The sequence below is a fragment of the Typha angustifolia genome, chromosome 8, assembly GCF_048772165.1.
Source record: "Typha angustifolia cultivar Huaian chromosome 8, ASM4877216v1, whole genome shotgun sequence".
Lineage (NCBI taxonomy): Eukaryota > Viridiplantae > Streptophyta > Magnoliopsida > Poales > Typhaceae > Typha > Typha angustifolia.
Window position 1 is genome coordinate 16,015,866 of NC_133246.1, and position 27,389 is coordinate 16,043,254.

The following is a 27,389-nucleotide window of genomic DNA, read 5'->3' on the forward strand; positions in this document are numbered from 1 at the left end:
CATCCTTAATATCTTAACTGGTATGCATTGATACAGCCATAAATAAGAATATTTGCATTACAAACTGAAACCCAAATTATGTTGGTCTAATCAGCAGTTTAAGAAGAGGTGTCTTATTAAGAATATATAAAAAAAAACCCACATAAGAAAAAGGAGAAAAATAAAGCCATATATATGTTCTTACTTCACAGCAGAGAGGAGTCCAATTACCAGAGATGTTGATAGAATTTAATCTTAGCTGTTGCACTTGGACTTATTGAACAAGAGGGGGACAAAAAAACAGAGAGGAAGGAAAGAGAAATCTAATGCCACTTGTTAAACTATTAATGGTCTTAATCTACCAGGTCGTTTGGAGATAATAAATCATGAGAATGAAACATTAACATAGAGGTCTTATACACCTCTAAATTGTTTGCATGGTAATGGGATCAAACAGAGCAAAATTAATGTTGCTCCCTTCTTCTTCATACCAACGTCGTAGATCCTAATCTTTGGACCCAGAACTCAACGATATATAGCAGCATCTTGCAGGTATGGAAAGAAATTAAGTAAGAGATAAATGAATAAAATTAACTGGAAAGGAGAGAGATGGATTCACTTGGACTCGAGATGGGGTAAGATGTAACAGGTGCAGTATATGTAGCCAAAGGTTAGAAGATGTGAATAGAGAGAGGTGAGTGACGTGTTCCTTTCAGACGTGGAGCAATTCGTGTTAGAACAAAAGAACACTATGCGTTGCTTTCCTAAATTATGTGCGTCCTTTGCACAACTTTCGAATTTTTAGGATCACCCAAGGATGCATCATTAGATTGCTATCATAGATAAGTACACACTTGTGCAAAATAAAATGAAACAAGAAAAGAAAGGTGATCCACTAAATCAAAATTATTTTACACAAATCGTATCATGGAATGCTTTCCAACACCAACTTTCTAGTCGATTAAAGTCGGTCACATGGCAGCATCTAGGAGGTGGTGGGTGGAATTCCCTGTCTATAACTAGCTGAGAGGGCACATAACAGTAAAGGAGAGGCAGAAGCAAAAGTGGTTAATAAACTTCGAAAGAAATGTGTGCAAAATATACCATCGCCATATTTGAATAGTTCATGGGTAATTAATTAACTGCGATTTGTCCCCTGGTCACTCCAATGAATGAAAGTAAGAAGAGAAGGATTTGGCGATTCACAAGCAAGAAGAAAGAACAAATACTACTTATCAACTAGATTGCAATGTTATTGTAACACCAGAACAAACCTGCGCTACATGTATAAATATACATCCATTATATGAAGAAAATCTAAATTGAAGGAAAGCAAGACCAACTCTATCTATATGTCTGTCTTCTTTTCTTCTTATCTGTTCTGTGTAATTCATAGTTCTATCAACATTGCATACTCAAGAATTTTGCCAATTTGTATCAATGGGAAGTCACATGTAATTCATATTTCTATCAACATTACGCATTTCAAGGTCACCAAGTTGCATTAACATGAGCCATGATGGCTAATCCATAATTCTATCAAACACTACGAATTCAAGAAGTTCGCCGAGCTGTATCAGCGGGGAGTGATGCTAGGCATAACACCACTAAGAAGGTTACTGCCAGAGACATCAGATGACACAAACGGGTTCCCAGCATCCATCCCCACCATGGATGATGACGATGGAGGTGTTGCTGACTTGCTGGAATCAGTTGCCATGGATTCTGAGGGTGTAGCATCAGCTTCTGGTGTCATTCGCCATATGATTTCCAGTTCCCTAACTACCTCCATCATTGATGGTCTTGCATCCGTCTCATCCTGGCAACACCTAAGAGCCAAGGAGATGAACTTTTCAATGCATTCTGATGGGTAAGAGCCCATGCGATTGTCAATGACCGAGAACATCATGCCAGACTGATGGGCCATGGTCACCTAGAATTAAGGCAATTTGGGGAAAAAGAAAAAGAAACACTGTGAGAAAGATATAGAGTACACCATTTTGATACTGCTCTATCAACCAAAACCTAGCTGGAGTATTTAGAGGACTTAAAAGCAGTCGAAGTCTCCTGTCTAGCATATTCAAAACCTAGTGACTAGATATTTCATGATCTCATTTTGCTCGACTCATAGGGATAATGATCTCAAGCTTGCCTGTCATTCAATGTGGAGGCAAAGTGCATTAAGTGAGAGGGAGGTACAAATTTATTTTCATGCATGTGCAGGCATTGTTTACTTGCTAACTTGGCTCTGTAAAATGTGTGCATAAGTTAGAGCAGTTTTTTTTTCTCCAAAATAATTATGAAAAAATGAGTTAGAAAAATTTAGGTCAATATTTCCCATTCATAAAACAATCAAGATCTACAAAATCAATATTAAGATTAAGATCCTTGTGCAAAGGCCTATGGAGCAATTTTATTTTTATGCCATTTAGAACTAGAAGTTAAAAGAATGAGCCACGACAAGGTTGTACTAGGACATGTCAGTGGATTAGGCCTCGAGGTGTTGACATGGTGTGTCATAGCAGTGATTGCATTAACTACTGCTACTAACTGGTCATGCCAACAGCACTACAGTCCTCAGATTTACTATACTTTGTAAACATCAAATACTCATTTCAACTATTGATTTAACATAATTATCTTGCTATCTAGAAAACTAAGAGATTCTCTTTGTTATACCTCAAGTTAGATAGAAATAATGTGTATTTATGAGCTAGTATCCATCTGTGATTTAAACAAGCAAATTTGTCTCCATAGCCATAAAATGCAAAATCTGCTGCTTTGCAATTGTTTTTTGGTGATTGAAGTAGAAAGAATAGGAAATATGGCGTCGCCTTTAACATTCAGGTTATGTTATCAACTTATGCATATATACATGAGGATCTGTTACACCTAATTAGGCAATTTTCATGTCTTGAGAAAACTGTAAACATGAAATATATAACAATAAGAAAGTCTTATGAACATATGTTAACCAATTTAAGTTAGTCTAGTGTGTTTTGAGGTTTTACAGAGTACACTCACTCCCAGGACAGCTGGAAACTGTTCTGAGGAAACATTTTGGTTATTGATCATATAATAATTTTCAGTTTTTCACTGTCTAGTCTCATCTTATGATGGTAGAAGCTTGTGCATAGCATTTCCACTGCAATGCTGAAAAGAATGCTTCAGCATGCTTGAAGCATGCTCCTTAATTGGATGAAAACATAAACATTAACTTGTTTTACTGCTTAACTAATTTGCAAGTGAAACTTTGGCGTATGGGCTTCTTTTCTTGTTTTTGTTTTTTGTTTTTTGTGAAAACCTTCTAGTAGTTGTTGCGCATATCAGTTGAAAATGATTACAAAGTATTACCTCTCTTAAGTGTTTACCATTTCATATCTAGATTATTCTTCTGTATGACAAACACCCATCTGTTCCAATTAAATTAATGCATTGCCAACATATTTCCACAATTTTATAATAACGTTTCATTTTGATTCTTGATGAGGTATTTTTATAGAATCAGTTGTCAGTGGAGTTACCCATATATTGTGAAGCACTTAACTGGTCATGTTATTGTGATTCTTTAGTTTATATTTTGCAGAAAAAAGAAAAGAGAGGACATAATATTCCTACGAAGAAGATAAGAAAGTGAAGGTCCATGGATATCAATGTAGTAGTACTAAAAGTCATACATACCTCTCTGACAATGTTTTTGCCATGAGAAATAGGCTGCATCCCTGTCAATAATTCCAGAAACACAACTCCAAGGCTGTACACATCACTCTTGTCCGTAAGCTTATGGGTTAAGAAGTATTCTGGATCAAGATAACCCTGCAAGAATAAAAATCATCAGTGAGATCAAATAGTGTGGATCTGCATAGCTACCTGGACTAATCTATACTGGAAGAGACTGATTTCTAGTTTTCATTTTATTTTTTTGAGAATAGAGACTAATTTCCTATATCTCGAAAATGACCAAAGGCTTCACTAGAATCTACAGTACAATGATAAATACACCAAGTTACAAATAGCTAATCTTTAATGTAGTGAAATCTCCCAGACATGCATATCTGGCACTTTACTTGTAGTTTCTTTTCAAAAATCAGTAGGTGGAATAAATGCAAAAATTTATTCATATATATTTTTGTAATGATGCAAGGAAGAAGCAAATATCTGACGTGGACAGGAGTCTGACAACTTATTCTGTGTAGTTGACAGATATAATACATCTGAAGGACCACAATTTACTGACCTAGGTGCTGAAAAAGTTATCACTAACTTTGCTAATAAGTATAAATATGTCAAACTTGTCGACAAAATGCTTCTGGAAGCAAGAGTAACTATTATGGGATATTCTCTTTCCACATTGAGTAAGTTGAGACTCGAGAATTTCAAAACTCCAGTTCTCCTAGAAGGAATAGCTCATCTTTGTCATCAAGGTCATTGCATTGACTTTAAGTCCTCTATATTGATGTTAGTCAGTGAAGCATAGATACGGATACGGGATACGGGGATACAAATACGGCATAGATACACCGATAAATAAATAATATATTTTTAGTTTGTTGTCAACCAATATAACATATGGTAAAAATGATTATCCCATAAATGATAAGATAAAAGGAAAGAAAGCTACATATTTAATATCTACATGCCTAAAACTTTAGAATAATATTATAATAGAAACTGATACGAAACTTAAAATGTTAGTGAAACATAGAAACATAATATAACTATTAGTCTACAACTAATTTGAATCTTTAAATAGGTTTTAAGTTATTTATTTAATTCATTATCAAATAAACAAAGCCTTAAAATATCATGAAGGAATAGACAATTGTATATACATATAAAGTATATGCTTTATATCACCTTTTAGCACAAAAAGAAAAAAGAAAAAAGATTGGATGATCAAGAAATGTACCGGAGCGGTATCCTGCCGTATCAAAGCCATATCAGAAAATTAAAATTAATTTTTTTTAATTCGGATACTCCTCTAGCCGTATCCAATATGTATCGGGCCATATCGGTGCCGTATCGATATTCGATATGTATCAGATACCAGTACGAAAGGGCAAATGAAGTATCTGTGCTTCTTAGATGTTAGTATTACAAAAACTGAATTTCTCTCTCATTACTGCATTTCTCATGACACACACTGAGATATTTATGGTTGTAAACTTTAGGAATGAAATTCAACTATTGCAGCAATGTGATATCCTACATGGGCATTAAATATTTTAGTTCATCACTTCATTGCCTCTGAATGTAACTCACCAATTAACATGTTGCACTCTCCATCATTCTAGTGTGACAAGCAATATGGTACTCAAAGTTACTAGTTCATCCATTTAAGCTAGAAGGGCAAGAAACTTCTATTAATAATAATAAGGTGAGGCACAATCCAACATCTCCCGTTGTTGTTGTTATGCTTTCTTTATTGTCTCTAGTTGTAGGGATCACCTTCAAATTGAAAATCCTGCTCTCTATTGCTCCATTGTGCATTAAAAGTATTTTTCCAAACAATTGAAAGCTCACTGGATCAATAATTCTTTGTAAATATCAATTTGCTTCTAAGCCAATCTCTGTAGCAGCAGATGACTCATGAAGAAAGACTGATCCTGAAATTTTAGCTTCAGAAAGCAAGTTTTTTGTCTAAAATTTGCAACTGATTAGAGGGGAGAGGACTCTTCTAAACGTATGCACTGTGAGAAGTTTCTGTGACTTGCAAGAAGGATATCCTTCATGATGCCTTATAATCAAGAAAATAAGGTTTAGAAATTGAAAAATAGTTCTGCTGAGTAAGAATCTCACTAAGGGTGTTAAATTTTGATTATCCTATGGTAACTTATTGAGACTACGCTCAAGCAAAAAATATAAATCATTAAAATGGAAGATTATAGATGGACACAAGCGCAAACACATTCTTCTGTTCAGTGCTTGCCACATTTTAAATATATTGAAGTTAAGAGCTCTCTTAGTATAATATGATTTTAAACATTAGCATGTAAAAGATCTAGGCTCCGGTTGTTTTTGAGTCCAAACAAATAAATATTGCTAGCTAGCCTAATTTCCTAGTCATAATTTAGGTAGCTTAAACTAGGCTAAGAGTGTAATTATTATCTTTGATAAGATATTAAAAAAAAATATTAGTTTTACAGAGAAAAAATAGAGATATATATCAAAATGCCTTTAACTGTTTAACTTTGAAATATTAGTACCAAAATATTATTATTAAATACAAGTTTCCAATAATGGTTTTTTTTAAAAAAAATTTGAAAGAAGTTCACAAGGTTGCGGGCTGTAATGGGCTTACAATACAAGCCTGTAAGCTTGTTGCAGGGGTTTGAGCTTATAAGTCTGCAATTATTTATTGTTTTGTATTTTTATTCAAGTTTTAAGCAGGGTCACTAGTTTCTTCTTGTTAGGCTTGCACAGTTGCAAGCCAGCAAAGGTCATAGGTTTACCGGTTTTCTTTTTTTCTCTCCTCTTTTAATCTTGCAAGCTTGTGTGTTTGCAAGCCCGCAAGATACATTGTTTTTATTTTTTAAATCTTGCGGGCTTGTAGGCCTGCATGTAAAATCCTTATTATCTAAAATCTGATAGGAATGGAGGTCTTAGCGCTCTATGCCAGTTTACTTATCAGCAAAGACAATGCCGGACAGCCAGTGGCGAAGCAAGAGATTCAACACCAGCAGAGGATTTGGTGGCGCCTTTTCTAAGCCAAGCATTTGAACGCCCGACTAGCGTTTGAATGGTTGTTTGGTTTGCCTTGCCAGGCGTTCGAACAGTCTACCAAGGCAAATTCCCAAGAGTAAAAGACTCTCAGAAGTGTTTGAATGCCAGTCTAGTTCGCTTAGGAAATTTTTTGATGTCTTCAAACGCCCAAAAGGCACTTCTTTAGTTAAGTTAATTTATTTCAGAGAAACAATATATAGGTTGTTTTCCTTGAGTTGTTCAAAGGCAATAAAGTATTTCATTCTCTTCCCTCTTCCTTTAAGTCTAAGGAAAGGGCTAGGGTTTGCGCTTATTTTCTTTTCAGCATTATGCTGTTGACGAACATTATTCTTTGATTCGCCGCAACGTTGGAGAGGATGTCAAAAGATACGGGTGACATCAAGTTGATGACAGTCTCAATGCGTTAAAGTTGACTTCTGAACAAACAAGGAAGCAATTGGAGCATGGGGAAGCTATATAGACAATAAATATAATATGAAGAAGATGAAGAAGCAAATGCTTCACATCATGGAGACACTTGCCAAGATGAAGGGGGAGACTAGAGGCTGCTCCTGCTAGGGACGTTTAGGTGTCTAGATTGGGGGAGTTCAACCCTAAGCCACTCGCTTGGACTTTTTGAAATTCTCAGGAGAAGATCCTATAAGCTTGATACTTAAGGCGAAACAATTTTTTTGTCTACCAAGGGCCACAACCAGCGAAGAAAGTTACACTTGCCACTTTCCATTTACAAGATAAGGCCTTGCAATGGTTTTAGTAATTTAAGAAAATAAATTTGTTAGCAAATTGGTTAGAGTTTAGTTAGGGTCTAACATCCAGATTCGGGCCGTCCAAATATGATAATTTTGATGAAGCCTTGAAAAAGTTGCATTTGTCGGAGTTTACTCAGGGCCTAACATCCAGGGCTCGGAGCAATGGGAGGCTGACCAATAATACATGTCAGCTCCGCCAAGTAAGTTTTGACATATGAACATATGAGGGAGCAATAAGAAAAGAGCTTATGTTTTAACTATGACGAGAAGTTTGTTCGCAACACCAGAGCAAAGGAAAACAATTGTTTGTGCTAGTAGCCGAATTGAACTACGATAGCATAGTTGATGAGGAGACGGTCGAAGCAGGCCTAGTAGATGAGGCGAAACCATTGGATCAACTTGCAAGCTTTATCCAGGTGTGCGACGGTGTGTATCTGCAGATTGCAAGGTCCTTGGAAGAAACCCCGCTATCAGTGCCAGTTAATAGTAGAAGCACTCATAAGTTTGTGAGTAAGTTAACCATTTGAAAATTTCTAAAATGGAGCCTATTACACTGCTTTCCATATTGGTGGCAGATAGGAACCAGCTAGATTGCAAGGAAATTTGTAGACGCATAGCCAGACTTTAGAACTATTGCTTCCTCGTTGATATGTATCCCTTGGGACTACAGCTCAAATGTTGACCTGAAGGTGCAATGAATGCAGAGTCTAGGACCAGTCACTTTTGATTATGAAAGCTTGACAATAAAATTTGAGATAACCGGGAAAAGATACTATTTGTTGAGTACTTGAGTGATATGAGAACAAGCCTCGGGATTGCAAGTGTGGGCTCGATGCAGAAGATGATAAGTTAGGGAGTCGGGGCGTTTTTTATGATAGTGAGAAACGCAACCTCAATCAACCAATTAGCAGCTGTACGAAACATCCAAAGATCCGAGTCGGGCAATTCGGACACAGTGAAGGGCAAATGACAAATAAAGAGGCTGCTAGAGGACTTTCGGCCAATGTTATCGGACCTGGTGTGTCTACCCCCAGCAAGGGCCCACAATCATTGCATTCCTAATATATAGAGGCGGAGCCAACGAATGTGCAAACACATGTTATACTCACTAACTAAAAATGGAGATTGAGCGAATTGTCTAGAAAAAAATTGGCCGAGGGTATCATCAGACCAAGTACAAACCCATATGCATCACTTGTAGTGCCGGCAAGAAAGAAAGACAGAGTCGTGAAATTTTTATACTCACTATTGGGTGTTTTGAATGACACACAGTGAAGGAGTGATACCTAAGTGATCGATAAGCTGTTGGATGAGCTCTAGATTGGACCTTAAATCTAGTTATCATCATTTTATGGTGGCTGCCCGTGAAGCACCGAAGATCACATTCCAAATACATGACGGACATTATAAGTTACAAGCCTTGATGAATAATATATTCAGGTCGATCCTCCAAAAGTTCATTTCTTGTATTCTTTTTTTATAACATTCTTACCTATAGCAAGACCAGGGAAGAGCATGTATGACACTTACATTTCATCCTCGTCCTTGCCGCGTTGCAAATTTACAAACATGTTGGAAAGGACAACACAGGCAATGGAGGCAATTGAGGCATTTAAGAAGGCAATGACTACCACTCTCGTCTTGGCTCTTTCAAATTTTGAGCAGGTGTTTGTCGTAAAGGCAAATGCTTCAAATGATGGATCAGTGCAGTATTGATGCATTGGGGAAGACAAATTATATACAGCAGACAGGCATTGTCCAAACAAGCATGGGCATGCTCCATGTATGAGAAAGAGTTGATAGATATCATTTAAGCGGCGAAAAAATGATGCTATTATTTGATGGGGCTGACGGTTTATCGTGCGAACAAACCATCATAATATCAAACATATCTTGGAACATAAAGTGTTGACAAAAGATCAACAGTGATGAGTGGTCAATCTGTTGGGATATGATATTGAGATCAAATATCAGCCAGGAAGAGAAAAGATGACCGATGCTTTATCACACGTCGGTTGTCGAACTAACGAAGATATATGGGTCATGTTCTACTTGGTTCGAGAGATTGCGAGCAATGTCATGGACGACCTTACAACTAGATGAGCTTCACAAATAGGTATGTGCAAGTGAGGGATGATTGGATGGGTTTGTCAACAACTTCTAGCAGAAACATTTTCACTTGCAAGGGACCAAATTGACAATGACCACCACCTACCACCTACAGACGAATGAACAGAATAAAATCTTAAATCACTGTTTAGAAACATATTTGCGATGTTTTGTGGGAATGCATATAAAGCAGTGGTGTTCCACTGACTGTGCACCGCTATTAGGCTTCGTATCGAAACCGCCCATTGAAGGTGATCTCGCCCTTGGTTCTTCTTGGTGTCTTTGGGTCAAGAGTGCAAGGCTACTACAGATGTCCAGTAATGCCTCTTCCACGATGGCAAACATGCAGACCATGTCCCCCACATTGGGTTGAAGATTTAGCATCGATGGAGGAATCGATCGCGGTGGCAAGGTTGACCTCGGTGCCACATCTTCCATGGTGTCCACGGGTTGAGAAGTATCCTGTTGGAGTTTTGCAGACATGGCTCTGGTCATGGCCATGGTGTCTAAGGAACGATGGCTCTAATATCACTTGTTATGACTCGATCTTGGCTACCCGATCAAGCTCGAGTGCAAAAAGGCAATTCGGACAACCAAAGAAATATTCGCTAGATATTCTCTTGTAGCCAAAAAATTATAAAACCATATGGATTTAATTTGTAACTTTCTGATCTACATTTTCTATATTTACGCCCTTCGTAAATTCAGACTATAGCTAGGGTGAAATATGAAGGAGTTATGGTGGTGGTGTTGGTGATGATGGTGGGGATGAAGTGGACATGGGTTTCGGGTAAGGTTTGCACAAGGTGCAACATGGTAAAGAAAGAGGAGGGAGAAGATGGACAGTATCCCAAGGAGGGAGGGTTTGGCAGTCGAAGGAGCTCAAGGGTAACCTATCTCGAGGTGGCGCGCGGCTAGGGTTTGAGCGAGGAGGGAAAAGCTTTATATTAGAGGCGAGAAAATAGGTTAACTCAATGATTCACTCGATAAAACCCTAATGAGGCTACCTTCCACATATTTAGAGGCTACCCAATCTACCAAACTGAAAAAATTAGACTAATACAAGCATTCTCACCGCTGGCGTTCGAACGCCCTCTCAAAGCCGTTCGAACGGCAAAACTAGCTCTCAAAATTTGCGAAGCGTTAAAACACACTAGCCAAAAAATCTTAATTATCAAGAAAACAATGAAATTGAAACAAGAAATTGATTCACAAGTCGTATCCATGCACAAAATGACTCGGTCTAGTCCGAATCACATCCTAATGCAACTATAACATCAGTGCAAGTGTAAGTGAACAAGAAATTAATAGCTCATTTTTATGGGCCATTTGAAATTATTGAAAGAATGGGACCTATCACATACCGTCCACGTATTCCAAAGGGATCACATATTCATCTAGTGTTTCATGTGTCTTGGTTGAAAAAGCATGTCAATGAGGGCGGGAGCAATACACCACATCTACCTCAATTTGCTGATCACGGAGAAATTGTTTGAGCCAAAAAGAGAATCAGAATTTTTGTTGGATCAAACGCCACGATGTCTTGATGCAAAAAGAGTTGGTCGTGTGGGAGGGATTGCTAGTGAAGGATACTACCTGGGAGAATTTTGAAGACTTGAATTTACCAACGGAGACAATGCTGGGAAGCTAGTGGAGGAGCAAAAGATTTAGCCGCAGTGGATGATTCGAGAACGGCCTTTTCTGGGTTGGGCGTATGAATGGCTATTTGGTTTGTTCTGCTAAGCATTTGAATGGTTTTACGATACAAATTCTCAAGACTAAAAGATTCCCAGGAGCGTTTAATGGCGCTCATAGAGTTCAAACGCCAATCCAACTTGACTTGGAAAATTTCAATGTGTTCGAATGCCCTACAAGCCATTTGGATGCCTGATGGATATTTCTTAGTAAACTAAATTAATTTCAGGGTTTGATTAGGTTTTGGTTTTTTTTTTTCTTAAAGTGATTAGTCTGATTGAGACACTATATATTGGCTGTTTTTCTTGAGTTTTTATTTCTTTTCTTTTCACCATTATTCTGCCATGGTATTACTTAATAGGGTCTGTTGGGTCAGATTTTATCCACTTCACTAAAAAGGCCACCTGCAGGCTGTTACGAGTTTACAAGGCCGCTTGAAGGCTGTAATAACTGGAATAAAATAATTAAGGAAAGGTCCCATGCAAGGTACACGCCTTCTCCTTCCTTCCTTCGTTCCTCCTCTTCTTCCCCTCACCCACTCGGGTAAGAGATGATCGTGGAATCCCACAATTTGGTCACGATGCCCTACCTACAAAAACCCTAGCAAACCCTCTCCTCTAGAGGCACCTTAACCCTTATTCTCATACTATTCCTTCTTCCCTCACCGAAGTCACTATCATCAGAGTTGGATCGCCATAGCACCACTGGAGCAAATCCTGAACAGGGCAAGCTTCGACCCTATGACCAATTGCCTCACTACCAAACAAATCGTCGATAAAGGTGAAGATCTCTACTTGCACTATTGATGTGAGCATCGTCTCGATGTGATTTCATATTAATGTGGATCCACAACAGTCCCAAAATGAGACTATTGATATTTATTGAGATTGGGAAGTTCCTCATAATAAAATTTAGCATATTATCAATTTGATTATTCACATTGTTGTTGGTGGTGCTTTATTATTCATATTGTGAGCATGTTAGTTGTTATTAATTATTGAGATTTGATATTATATTACGTCATATAAATTTTGATTTTACTAGCTTTTAAATGAATTCACTCACTAAGGTATAGATGTTAACTCATTAAACTCCTTTAATTTAATATTTCAGAAGCTGATCGACATGGGAAATGCAAGCGGTGCACTAGGACTTATTTATCTCCATTCAGGATTTTCATCTTTTTACTTCCAACTACAGTAATGGTTTTAGTCTCAATTTGAAAAACTATATGTTCTCTTAGTTCTATTTGGAAGACATTGGTTCTATAACTTGGGTATCTTCATATTTTTAGGGTTCTTAAATTTGGATTATAAAAGATAAATTTTGAGTTTCTTTATAATATGGAGTTTGATAGTTATTGTTAAGGTTTTGTATATCTCAAGCTTATTAAAGTACATGGCTAGTCATGATTGAAAAATCAGGTCATAACACAGGTTTAAAAGACTGCAACCATCTTATAAGCTATCATGAGCTTAGTAATTATAGAATTTTTTTTAGACAAATTTGTTCATTTTGAAGAAAAATGAAGATATATGATAAAGGCATTAACTTTTAAATAGAAAATAATGATGTTAGTACCAAAATATTATTATTAAATTTATGAAAAATAAGTGAAGAATATTTCAGGGATAAATTTGTAATTTGAAATAACTCAAGAGAGAGATTCTCAAACTTAACCATCTTGTCTCTCAATGTAGTTTTAATTACTAGAATTTAGACCCTAACAATTTGCAAAATCTAATAAATGCATGATTTGTCATGAAGTTGGAAGTTCAACGAGAGTCCAGGAGCAAGTTCTAATTCAAATATTTGAGAATTGACGGCAATGAACAGAAGTCGATTAAATGCTATAAATTTGGTGTTAAAAAATGAATAATATGTTCAATCATACTAACCGGAGTACCCTTTACAACAGTCGAAACATGACCAGGCGTAATCCCCTCAGTGTCCGGGATTGGTGCAAGCCGTGATAGACCAAAATCAGCAACCTTTGCAACAAACTTGGAGTCTAACAAAATGTTACTGGCTTTGATATCTCTGTGGAATATTGGAGGATCTGCTTCTTTGTGCAGATACAGGATACCCCTGGAAGAACCCAATGCAATGCGCAACCTCATGGAAAAGTTTAAGGGTTCTTTAGATCTAGCTGCGATGCAACAATGAATATTAGGAAAAACTCATCAAATAAAAAGAGCATATCATGAGTAGTCTGCCAATAACAGAAACTTAAGGTAGCAGATTTCCACAGAGAGAGAGAGAGAGAAATGTAGCACAATGATAAAATAAACTAATCAGCAAAAAGGCAATGCAAACAACAAAAGCATAAAGATAAAAGTACACTTTTTGACACCCTGAAATATAACACCAAATCAGATTGACCCCCTCAAAGATAAAGGCTTATACTATGACCCCACTAGACTACTCAACTGTCATGATAGTCCACGTGTTAGTTGTCATTAGGTATTTTAGCACAATGTCATCACATGTATGCCACATGTCTCATATTTTATTTTATTTTATGGCCAGAATGCCCTTATAAGTGAAGGAAACATGATTTTAATAACCAGAATTCCTTTCATCTATCTCTGGTAACCAAATTTGTCAGAACCTTTCTCCTTCCTCTCCACGACTTCTCTAACTTCCCTTGGTCTCTCCTTCATATGATTGACCTATCTCCATCTTTTGCAGCATCTCACTGGCTCTTCTCCTTCCTCCGTTCATTCTCCCATTGCTCAGGGAGATTCCATTCACCTAAGTCCAAGATATTAATGTGGTAATAGTAATGGCCTTTAACCAAATTGTGATGAGATTCCAAGGATATTTAGTGATGGAAAAGATATTAGGAGAGCTTGGCCATTAAAATCTCCATGCAAGTGCTAGTGACAGAATTTTGATCAATCAAGCACTGATAGATCTAAGCTTCTAAGGTCAATCACTGACAGGCATCAGAATAGCTTTATCAGGCAAAAAATAAGACCTGATAAGGCAGGGACTGACAAAGATCAACAGTTTGAATACAAGATGTTGCAAGATGAGTTACATCATGAGAGAGCGCATGCATTGATAGGAAGTTATATCCATTCTAAGTACCATTAGCATTATGGCTTCTGCTGAAAGGGAGTTTCCTTGACATTCTTTTAGTGAGGTGCAAACTAAACCCATGAGGAGCATTACAAAATCAAAAAATCCCAAATGAACTTTCAAGGATCATAATGAAGACACCCATGCTTTGCTTCCATGCACATCTGAAGATTCTATTTTTATCTATTGTAAGGCATTGGGCAACAAGATCAATGGTTTCTTTTCATTTATTCATATGTACACATGAAGAAGCATAACCTCTATATTTTAGTATTTTAGATAAGGTGTAGCTTTTTTGAGCTTGCATGAAAAGGACAGTTGATGTATGACATCACAATGTGTCTACATCACAGACCGTTAACATAAGTGAAATCATAAGAACCATGAGTTCCACAAATTGTGTGCTTCAGAACTAATATTATGAAGTTTGAAAATCTAACCAACAACTTCTATTATTGCATAATGCTTATGAATGTAGGGGGAAATAGTGTTGGGGCTAAAAGCTTACGACCTTGAGACTAAATTAATATTCAGAAATTTTTGGTAACTCCATTGAAACCAATCCACTAATCCACATCTATTAAGTCTTAATCATATAATATACTGGAAAAGCCTGGCAAAGCTTCTAGAATGAGTTTCATACTACCTAATTAACTCCTTGCCTGAAAATAGATAGAATACTATGCACAAGTAGATGTGGCCAACTGGTATTTCATGTGACATTCCATAATACATTGGGACAATGATACCAATTTCTTCTTCTGGAAGACATGGACATCACTAAATAACAAAAAATCTTGTTGTCCAGCAATAATTGAGAAATAAAAGAAGCATCAACCTGACAAAGTCTACGTATTGATCACATATAACAGTTCAATTGCTCAGAACAATGAAAGCCACATCGCTATATTCACTGACTTCAAATTTATTTATTTACTGCATGCTCTAGTAGTTCCCTGTACTTCCCTCTTAATATGCATGCAATCAGTTTGAAAGATATTGTGATATTGTTAACAGTATGATGCACAAAATAATGTCATCTAAGATACTATTTAGTAGAACAAGTGATCTGGTGTACCTCAGAGGTGAAGTTTCCTACTTTCCTCAGACTTAAACGGTATGGAAATAATTAATTGCTGATCTACACATATATGAACATGTTTGGATTGTCACACCTAGTTATTCAAAATCTACACTTTGTAAAGTGTCAGAATTCAAGGTTTATGTCAGCTAAAATTTATTGATGTTACAATTCCCAAAGAATATCAAATTGCTTACCAGATAGGTGATCTCGCAAAGTAAGATTTGGCATGAACTCATATACCAGCATCTGTAAGACATATACATGGTTAATCATGGAGACGAACCATGTTAGGAATCTACGAAACAGAAAATATCACATCCTTCTAAATCAGTTATTCATAGAGACATCAAGTTTATTAACAAGAAGGAAAATTAAAAGGACATTGGAGCCTGCAAATGTATGGCAAAAAGAGTGGCCACAGAATTACGAATTTACAGGTACATTAAAGAAGATATAGGAGTTGTTGCACTATGGACAAAATAGAGGATGATCTGAAATATGTGCAGATGAAGCAAACATCCTAACAAGCCTATCTACAAAAGCTGCCTGAAAACACATTAAACGACTACAAAGACAACAGCAAGACCTAAGCTGACCAGCACAAAAGTGATAAAAAATAAAAATTGAAAAATCTTGAGTATCTAGAATGGTGACTATTGATAGAAATTCCTAGTGCGTATGGTTATAAGGATTAGTATCAAGGACACCAACAATTCTCATACTTGTTGATTATTTTTTAATGTTTTAGTATCCCTTTATCTTTGCCTTCTTAACTGTATAACTAATGAGATAGATAAAGTTAAGATAATATGGAAAGATTCAAGATGTCTTTAAAACTAAATAATTATAGATGCATGAAGAACACCTGTTCATCTTCTTCATCACAATAACCAAGCAAAGAAACCAAATTTCGATGATGCACCCTTGACAATAACTCTATCTCAGTGCAGAACTCTTTTGAACCCTGTAAAGATCCCACCTGTGCACGTTTTATAGCTACAACTGTTCCATCAGCTAATACACCTCTGTATACCTTCCCATATCCTCCTTGGCCCACTTGATTGGCATCACTGAAATTGTTTGTAGCCAGCGCTATTTCTTCAAAAGTGAAGTCTTTTACACCATCAACTTTAATTGGAATTTTTGACACTGCATAAGGTGGAAGCAAAAAGTGTTTAAAAACATTACCAAGGTGTCATTCCAGTTGTGAAATAAGTAGGTCTGTTTACATAGCAAATTTATTTTAAAAGTTAGTATGGCTGATGTATCCTTTCATTCATGCGGATTACATATTGTAGCTAGCTTATAAGCAGGTGCATACAAGGAAAGCCAAAATCTCAAATACACAGCCGCTTCAGACAAAAGAATTATAATGAATAAAGCATTGCTAGGTAAAACTCCTAAGGGAAAAAATAAAGCAAACTTCTGAATTAGTTAGAAACTTAGAAGATATTGAGATATGAGGTTACTATCTTCAGATAAATATATGGATTAACATAACATAGTGACAGCATTCAATGCTTTTCCTACATATATTCTTAAGAGGCATGTTAAAAAAAATCTGGCAGCCAACATTCAATAGAAGGAAAAGGAAAGGTGATACAGTCAGTTTTAACATTCAATACAGCCAACATTTATGTTAATATATTCTTCAGATAAATATATGAATTATAATGAACTAAAGAATGTGTTAGCTATTATGTACAAAATACGAGTACATGTGGAAAACCGTACCAAGACAGAAAAAGTGAAAAACAACCAATAAGTAGTTTAGAGTATTAGAGTTATTAGAGTTATATTTTATTCATTTATTTAGACATATAATGGATTTAGATAAATAGAGTTAATGCCCCCTCTTTCACATTAAGCAATACAATTCTCACCAAATCCTCTCATGTCTTTCTCTCTTTTTCCTAAACTCTTCTAGGATTAGGACTTGTATTATTTCATGGTATCAAAGTACCTCGATCACTAGGGACTCTAGCATACATTGGATTTCTTCTCCCTCACCCTCATTGTGTCTTCTTCCCCATCTTCACCCAACCCAACACCTCACTCATTGACTGCGATGACTCGACCACTACCACTGTCGTCATGTACCCGATTGAAGACCTCGACCGCTCAAACAAGTTGCTTAAATTCTGCTCACAAACTATTCGAAGAAATTTTTGTCCACCAAATGTTTGACTAAAGTTCACTATGTCAAACTCCAATTTTTCAATAACACTATTCAAATTTTCTGCTCACCATTTTTCGACGAAAGACCTGAGTGAGAAACTTCTAAATCGCCTTCAAGATGTTTGGTAGATTGTCATTCCGCATGTTCTAATAGGTCATGAGAGCGTATCTTTTATTAGCTTTCTACTTGTCACTCAGAGGGATTAGATTATATGGGCTTCTTCTATTGAGATAATCCTTTGTGGGCTACATCTCCTCGGGCACATCGACGGCATCACTACGTGTGCTCCCTCTCGCATGATCATCCAGACCACTACTGCTCCACTATGGCCTCTACTAAGTCTAATACGCCTAAAACATTCAATCAAAGGTTAATTTTTATGAGTAATTGAGTATGCTGAGTAGCCTCTAAGTGACATTGATTTTGCATCTATCTCATCCTGTAGGTTGATCGATCATTTCAACCTCAGCTCCAAATATTATATTCAGCTCAAGTTGTATTTAGGCTCAACTTAGTCGCCAATTCATTTGTAGAGTCCTCAGCTTTGCTCGTGCTCTAATTCTTTCTTTGGTACGACTAAATACTGGATTTTTAATTCTGGCACCTCATATTATATAACTGGTGACTCCCCTATTTTCATTAGTCTCACCCCGTCCCCTCTTGCCATTTCTCATGTTCACACTGCTAAAAGGACTTATTACCTCATCTCTCACATTGATTACATTACCCACACCACGGATCTCACTAGTTGTCTTACTTTATTTGATGTTTAGCTTATTTCTGATCTTATCATAAGTCTTGTTTTTATTACTCAACTTTCTGAATCTAGTTATACCATCTTTCTTTTCTACTTCTTGTGTTGTGCATAATCCATCTACAAACTAGAGGATTGGAATTGGTAGCCAAATTTCATAGGTTTTACTCCCTTGACCAGCTTCACCTTTCACCACCTAGTGTCAATGTCTGTCCTATCACTTCTCTCTCTCCTTTAGACTTGTGACATGTGTCAGAACCAGAATAATAAAAAAAAAAATAGGGGTTGAGAGAGAAGGGTGCACGTGCTCTGCACGTGTAGCCCCTCCCCTCTCCCTCTCCAGCACGCATCGAGGCGCAGAGAGAAATCACGCCTAATCCGGATCGGATTAGGTCTAGATTTCTCTTCTAATCTATAAATTAAACTCTAATCTCTTCTATATCTCTCTGCTTAATCATCTAAGCCCTCTCCTCTCTCTTTTCTTCCTCCTTCACCGACGGAGTCACGCCGTGGAATCGGCCTGCCGAAGCATCGTCGGAGCCAGCGGAGACCACCACGTGACTCCCCCGTAAGCCCTCTCTCACCCCTCAAAGTTAATTTAAGAATAATAGGGTTTAGTGAAAATACCTAATTTGGGGGTTTTCGGCCTCGTCGGCAAATCTGGCCGGTCAGCGGCTTCGAGTCGCAGCCGCTACCTCTGGAAGCGTCTTGCCGTTGGCCTCGTGCCATGGGCAGTCACCGTTGGAGCCCTCGTGGCTCCAGTCGCCGTCAGTCATGGGATCGACCACCGTTCGCGGGTTTTCCTCCACCTCGCGAGGACGGCGGCACCGAATGAGTATTGGGGAGCTGAGGATGCGCCGGCGAATCTTCGCCGGCGGCGTCTTCTTCTTCTTCTTCTTCTTCTTTCTCTTTTTCTCTCTCTTTTCCTCTCTGTTTCTCTCTCTTTCTTTGGCTTGGAGAAGACAGACTCGGAGTCTGATCTTCTCCCTTTTAGTAATTGGATTCGGGTCGGGTTGGATCCGAATCCAAGGAACCTGACCCGGTTCCATTAGCTAATTGGATTGGGCCTTGGCCCAATCCATTTAAGAATTAGTTGGGTGGGCTGCGCCCAACTGCAGCCCAGCCCAACTGATTTGGGCTTATCTTAGCCCAAATTAACTATTCTTTGGTTAAATTGTATAAAGATTTTTTTTTAATAATTGTTTTAATTAAAAATGTTATTGTTAATTATTATTTAAGGTGGTGATTTTAGTACGTGAGCTAGAGATTTGAGATTTCGGTTGTCTTGCCTATACTCAGGTGAGTGGGATCACTCACATGTTTATTTTATTGTATTTCGTATCTATGTCGGACCATGTCAATTTTCTGTGTGTAGTTTACTTATTTCACCCTTACGTGTAAAAATTAAATTGTTGCAATTTCTATGTGCAAATCTATTTATTTTATTTTATCCGTACGTGTGAAAATTTAATTGTTATATTTTCTATGTGCATTTAATTATTATATTCAGTGCATCACCATACTTCATGCAAATATTAAAATTTGTGAAAAGAGAAAAATAAGACTAGTATTGGTACGACTTAGAGAACAGTTCCGGTATAAATCGTTTGCGATTTTCCGTGGTGACTCAAGTCTATCTGGAAGTCCAGGGGAAAGTCCTAAATTAGATCACTGCGGTGACTTTCTTAGGTGACTCTGGCGAGGTTAGAGAACAATCCTAGGAAGAATGAGAAAACTTCCTAGGTGACTCTAACTTCTCTCAACGGTTAGAGGAAAAGACAGAGTGTGTTGATCACAGGGTGATACCCTCTGATGACCCTAACCTGATCAGCTATGAAGAAAAGTCCCGAGCGTCATCTCGAGGTGACTTCTAGTTGATGTGGATCCACAGGGTTTAGACCCATTGAGACATATGACAGTATAAATATCAAAAAGATGTTAATATATTGAAAACATACAAGGTTACAAATTGTGACATTTCTCTATTGTTATCATTGTTATTATTTAGAGAGCATGCCTATTGCATATTATGATGAATATTGTTGCTTTTAGTTTAATTTATTCAGCATTAATATGTTTTAAAATTTATTTGGTTCGAGTGGATTCCACTCACTGAGCTATAGTTGTTGGCTCACGAGTTCTATTGTTTTTTTTTTGTATTTGTTTATTTATTTCAGGTAATAGTCAACGGGGCGACTGAGCGTGATGTACCCGGATTCCACCTCCACTTAGGATTCACCTATTTACCTTTCCGCTCTTTTAGATTTTGTGCTTTAGATTAGAAGTTTTTATTTTTTTTAGTTTAGAGACTCAAAAACATTAACATTGTTTTTATTTTATTGCATTTAGTAATAAAATTTTAATATAGCACATTTTCATTTTATTTATTTATCTTGTCATCGTATACGTAGAGAGTATTATTAAGGCTTCATGCATCTCAAGCATATTGAGATGCATGGCCGGTCATAATTCCTATTTTGGGTCGTGACAACATGCCTAGATTACATACGTAGTTAACATCTCAAAAGCTTATCCAAGTCTTGGTCTTTAGGAAGTGTCATTTTTTTTGTTTGTCTTTTTGTATTGGCTGCAGCATGCAAAAACATCAGGCTCAATCATTTCCCTCATAATAAGTCTCTAATTCGCCTTTTCATCTTGCGCACTCTTGACATTTCATACCTCTTTTCTCTCGCTTAGAGTCTTGGTTTTCTTTATTATGTGTGTTTTATTGATGATTTCTCTCAATTTACATTGGTTAATCTCATGCATAAATGCTCTGAGACGTGTCAAATCTATCATGACTTATTTTCTATGGTTTATACTCAGTTCAATCGATTTATTAAGATCTTCCAGTCTGATGATGCTGGTGAGTATCTTTCCTTTGAGTTTCATTCCATTTATGCTTCTATTGGCACCCTGCCTTAGCAGTCATGCCCATATACTCTTGTTCAGAATGGTGCCAAATGAAAGCATCGTCATTTTCTTAATCCTACTCATGCCCTTCTCTTTTAGGCTTCTGTTCCTCACTCTTATAACTGCTCTCTATCTCATCAATCGAGCTCCATTTTTCATCCTTGCTAGTATCACCCCGTAAGAGCATATCTATAGTATTTTACCATCTTATGGTCATATTCGTATCTTTGGGTGCACTTGTTTTGTTCTTTTTTCTATAAGTATCGATCTGATGAATCCATCACCAAGTACAAGGTTTGTTTGGTTGTTCGGGGCTTTACTCAAAAAATACGAGACAGACTATAAGGAGACATTTGCTCATGTTGCTCGAATTACTTGTCTATACTATTCTTGTTGTTGCTTCCAATCGTCAATTGCCTCTACATCAAATAGACGTGAAGAATGTGTTTGTTCATAGTCTTTTTGACAAAGGTGTACATGGATCCCACACCTTATTTTCCCATTCCTCTAGATCATATTTGTCAACAACAAGGAGCCATATTTTAAGCTCAAGCAAGCTTCTCATGCCTAATTTGATTGATTTCATAGTGTTCTCACAGACGACGAATTTTAAAAAAACCTCTCTTAACCATCCATGTTTCTGCTGTCTTCTACTTAGGATTGAGTTTTCCTACTATATGACAATAATTTCATTATTATTAGAGATGATTCAACTGATATTCGCTCTTTAGTAGCATCTTCACTTCTTCAGTGTGATTTGAGGTTAAAGACCTCAATCCTCTTTGGTACTTTCTAGGTGTTGAAATTAGGATTGTAAACGAGCCAAGCTTGAGCGAGCTAGGCTCAGCTAAAAAATGTTTGAACTTTAGCTTGACTTGAGCTCTAGCTCGAGACGAACCTAATAATATAGGCTCGGCTCAACTCAATAACAATATCGATTTAGCTCAATATTTAAAAGAATTTATTACATATTTACTTTGTAGCTATAATAATATAAATTTTGGAGGGTTGGGTACATATAAAAATAATTTCTAACTCTTCATTTCTCAATGTGGGACTAAATGTCATCCAACTAATTTAAAAAATTAATCTTTTACATATAAAATCTAGGATCCAGACCCATATCATCCTATTTGAGATTAAAGTGCATTACCAACTGTGCTATAACATATTACTATAAATATATAAACCGATAATATATATTATAATATATTATATTAAACAATATATATATATATCAAGCTAATTTGGGCCGAGCTTGAGTGAGCTGAGACTAGCTCGGCTTAGCTCGATTAGTATTTTGAGCTAGAAAGCCTAGCTCAACTCGACTAATTTATAGCTCAAGCCGAGTTCGAGCCGAACTCTAAACAAGCCAAGGTCACGAGCCTCGCGAGCTAGCAAGCTTTCTTGACAGCCCTAATCGAATTTACTCAGTCATCTCATGATCTTCTACTGTTCTAGTAAAAATATACTACAAATATTTTCAATCGTGCCACCATTACTGACACTCATCCCACTGCTACCCTAGTAGAGCTTCATGCGAAGCTTCAGCCTGATGACAAACAGCTTCTTCCAAGATCCAACTAGATATCATCAATTGGTCAAGACCCTCGTCTATTTGACCATTACCAAGTCTAATATCTCTTACACACTTGGTCTTGTCATTCAGGCTTCTCGATCTACCAACTATGCTGCTCTTATACGTATTCTTTAATACCTTCGTGACACTAGCACACACTCTCTTTATGTCATTGATTTCCATCTTGATGTTGTGGCTTATTAAAATATAGATTATGCTAGCGATAAGTCTAATTGGAAGTCTACTGCTGGCTTCTGTATTTTTCTAAAAAACTCCCTAATTTCATAGCGCAATAAGAAATAAAATGTTATCTCTCTCCAGTACTAAGTCTAAGTATTATGCAATGTGTTATGACTGAGGAGATTGTTTGGCTCCGTCGCCTCCTAAGTGGCATGAGTATTCTCTTGCCTCTCCCAAAAAGCTCGCTAAGAATCTTATTTTTATAAGAGGATGAAACACATTAAAGTCGATATACACTGCACTCACCAAGAGTACCGAGCTAGCATCATTTCTCTTCATCGTCTTAGCCCTAAAGAATATATTGTTGACTTCTTGCGAAGTCTCTTTCCATTTCGTGCTTTGAGTATCAAGTTAGCAAACTCTTTGTTTATAAACCACCTTAAGTTTGATGGGAGCTATTAAATTTATTAGAATTATACTTTGTTCATTTTTTTAGATACATGATGGCTTAATAAATAACGCTAAAACCCCCACTTTCACACTAAGCAATACAATTTTCACTAAATCATCTCCTTTCTTCCTCTTTTCTCCCTGAACATATTATAGGGTTAAAACTTATATTGTTTCATGGAGAAATGAGTTAATCTTCAGAAAATGCAATACCATGTAGAATTGATATGATACTCAATACTGCACCTTTTTTTTACAGTGCACAATGTCGCACTACAACACATACAAATTTGCACAACAACTATCTATAATAAACTTACCATATGATGACAAAGATAATTATCAAACAATTCATATCTAATACTGCTTTTGAGTTTTGACACTCTAAAAATATTTCAGGATGATATATAAAAAATTAAATACTTCTACAACAAGAAGCCACTTGTCACAACTATTTGGGGTAGATATATGGGTCCTATTCTTCCAAATAGCACTATTAAGTGCTAGGTTCTTTGACTGTTGACCAGAGGGCTTTTTATCTTAAATGACAGATAAGCATGGCAAGATGTCAATTCAATACCTCTGTTCTCATATCATATAAATTCACTGACAACTCTAAGAGCATGTTATTAGAGAACGGTAGTTTTTATCTTTTATATATAACAAAGTAAGTGTTTTATCATTTTATGTGTCCTACTACTTCCACTAGTTTTGGTCTCCTTACTCTAAAGGCACTCCCTATTTCAATATCCACACCTCTGTATTGATGGATAAAAAGTACAAAACTAACAAAACTAAAATCAATTTATGTGAATTTGATCAAGAAAGAGGTGAGATATATGACCAAGATGAAAAAACAACACTATCCTGACTGATGCAAGATATGGGTTTCTTTTATGAGTATAATTTATTAGGATTATGTGATGCTTCTAGCTATGGATAAAACTGCAATTGAGGGAAAATGCCTGTTTCTTCCATGTAAAAATCCCCACTCATCCATAAATAAAGAACTGGCATGTGAACCTTTCATCAACTAAAGAAGTTCTTAATATTTATCATAATGCATAACTTTGACGTGTTACTTAATTCTTAAATTGAGTCCCAGGTCTTACAAGAGCGTTTCTTCGAAGCCCCACGATATCTTGAGTTCTTTCTCATTATAATAATTGTAACAACAGCAGATAAGCTAGCTGCAGCAGCAACTGCTCCCAAAATAATGCCAACAGTAGCACCTGTGCTTAGCTTGGATTTTGAGGTATTTGATATCTCTACAGCAATAAAATAAGAAAATGGAGACCATTAGTTCATATTGTCATATGACAGTGCCAGCTCAAAAGCATCACAAGTTTGGTAAATTTGGAAATAAGTCAAATAGCTATTGAACCTGTTATCAAATGAAATTGCATAGTAGTAGACAACCTCACACTTCAAAGAATTATGTGCAAAGATTTTGCCCCAAAAAATAAAAGAAAAACAAGAATATAATGACTGTCTACTTGATGTATGGTTGAGTTTTATATGCTACAGCCAATAATCCAATGAATATCACTTCAATGCATCCAAGAGTAGACATTCCTATGAAGTCAGTTCTAGCTTCATAGATTTCATTATTAAATGCTAATTTGTCGATATTATTAAGTTCTGGCGGCAATAGTAGAGAATAAAGATAACAAGCAAAACATGAGCATCTAGACTTCCTAAATCATAAAGTTGCAGCATACAGAACCTGTGATCGACAATCCAGTGTGATATCATCCGAGATCAACCATTAAATGACAGAAACATATGGAGCTCCAAATTATTATCCATCTTTACATTAATTAGTTAAAGATAAACTTTATAACATCAATCAATTTGTAGTAGCACGCTAGAGGCTCAATATCAGGTAAACAAAACATAGACATCACAAAAGAGGTAAGTAGGTCTCATAGATCCCAATAAACTTTGAGCAGAAGACATAAGAGAAGATAGAAAAAAAGAAGTCGTGTCTCTTTAAATATGTGAGAGGCTGTCATATTTAGATAAATTCTGACATATTAAGTTAGAGAGCGTTAAAGTTGGATTCGTAAAATTAACAGTCCATTCAGTATGTTGGTTGGGACAGAGGGAGAGAGCAAGAAAGAGTAGATAGATGTCTATAGTTTTTGTAAAATACTCTTTTCATTGTATTTGCATTAAGGCCCAATACTTAGTTCACGTAATAAAGTGTCATAACTACTCCAAATGAACTCCTTCACTTGAGCATCATAAAAATCAAAATTGAATGAGTAATTGTTTCATCTTTTTGAAGTATTTACCTTAAACTTTGTCGAATTCTTCTTTATCATCCAAAATTTATTATTTGACATTCTTGGCTTTACAAGATACCCCAACTGTCCCCTAGCTTAACAGATGTGTTGACTATAACTCACTCTCTTGAGCTTCACAATAATCAAAAATAAAAGAGTAATTGTTTTCCGCTTTTGAAGGTTTAACCTTGAACTTTGTCTATTTCTTCTTTATCATCTGAAATTTATTATACTACATCTCTTGATTTCACAAGATACCCGAACAGTCCCCTAGCTTAATAGATGGGTTGACTATAAAGTATAATTTTCACTAAACTTTTCATATTTGAGATCCTGAGTTTGATTGCGAACTGAAAATTTTATCATAGAACAGTTAAAAGATTATAACTTCAACTTAAAAATGGAAATGACTAAGTCCATTAGCTTTGCATGTGAGTGTGTTGAGTTAGTGGATTAATCCTTCATCATCATGTTTGGAAAATTAGTCTTCATAACATACCTTCTCCGTAAGATCCCAAATTGAAGTTCATAAGCTCGTATGGTCCAAATATATCTGAATCTGGAATTAACCATCCGGTAAACATGCTTTTGATTCGCAGCACTTCGCTTGAATTAAATAAACTTGTATTGTTTGGAAATAACTTGAAGGTTATCCGCAATCTTGGACCTTCTTCCCAGATGAACGAATCGATTCTCAATTGATAGAGTGAAATTGTAAGGCCATCTGTTAGGTACTCCTCAAAATCATAGTAATATGGACGAAAATCTGTGAAACCTGGACTTTTTAGTCGATACCCAACCCCAAGTGGCACAGCGCAAAAGCATACTAAAGGAGATGATGGGTTGTACTCATAATCCAAATCATTAGGGCATGCTTGGCAACTTGTCTTGGAGCTTGCTGAGCCTCCAATCAGCTGTATACTTTCTGGCTGACAGTAGAAGACTATATTAAGTTGGTTTGCATTTGCACATACAGGGTTCCCATATAACCTGAATGTTACAGTAGGTTATCATGACAGATATGTGACATGGAAGTCTTGAGAAAATATAAGAGGATATGGAAAATATGTGAAGAATATGAGTATGCCTATGACAGATATGTGAAATGGAAGCCTTGAGAAGTAAATGATGGATGAAGATATATATTCCATAATATCTTCGTCAATAGTGATCCATAAACCAAATTATTGTTATTATGTGCAAAAGGTTAGTAAAATAATCAATCCTAGTACAATAATAAAGGTAAAAAAAATGCATACATGATGGTAACATTTGCAGGAGGATTGAGAGAACTTGACAAATCTGACAGAGAATTATTCTGGAAATCCCTGCAAAATAATTCCAGCATAATTATAAGTAGATAATTCTCAATAAAAACAGAAATGTTCTTGACATTAGGTCTTACAAGATGAGACTTCTGTTCCCGGTGAATTCAATATTCTGCCAGACATTGGATGGAACAGAACCATTCAGTTTATTGTTGCCAAGTGACCTGCAAAATGGTGGATTTCTGAATTTAACTGTAGTGCAACAGATTGTTCAACTAATAATGCTTGTGTCTTATGATATTGATCCTACAGATACTGAGTTAAATAAAATCGGACAAAGTAGAGATGACAAAAA

General features: G+C 36.4%; 1 protein-coding gene across 2 annotated transcripts in view; it reads right to left on the minus strand.

Annotated features, from left to right (window-relative positions):
- Positions 1-1,189: 1,189 nt before the first annotated feature.
- LOC140764160 (probable LRR receptor-like serine/threonine-protein kinase At1g06840) overlaps positions 1,190-27,389 on the minus strand; it is a 34,323-nt gene continuing 8,123 nt past the window's right edge. For both annotated transcript variants that reach the window (XM_073102563.1, XM_073102565.1), the window contains exons 13-21: positions 27,172-27,258; positions 27,026-27,094; positions 26,266-26,756; positions 24,591-24,746; positions 16,289-16,572; positions 15,618-15,669; positions 13,154-13,404; positions 3,661-3,795; positions 1,190-1,912 (exon numbers count right to left, since the gene is read on the minus strand). In XM_073102563.1, coding sequence (XP_072958664.1) covers positions 1,556-1,912; positions 3,661-3,795; positions 13,154-13,404; positions 15,618-15,669; positions 16,289-16,572; positions 24,591-24,746; positions 26,266-26,756; positions 27,026-27,094; positions 27,172-27,258 — 1,882 coding nt within the window. In that variant the 3' untranslated portion in view covers positions 1,190-1,555. The remainder of the gene's footprint in view (positions 1,913-3,660; positions 3,796-13,153; positions 13,405-15,617; positions 15,670-16,288; positions 16,573-24,590; positions 24,747-26,265; positions 26,757-27,025; positions 27,095-27,171; positions 27,259-27,389) is intronic.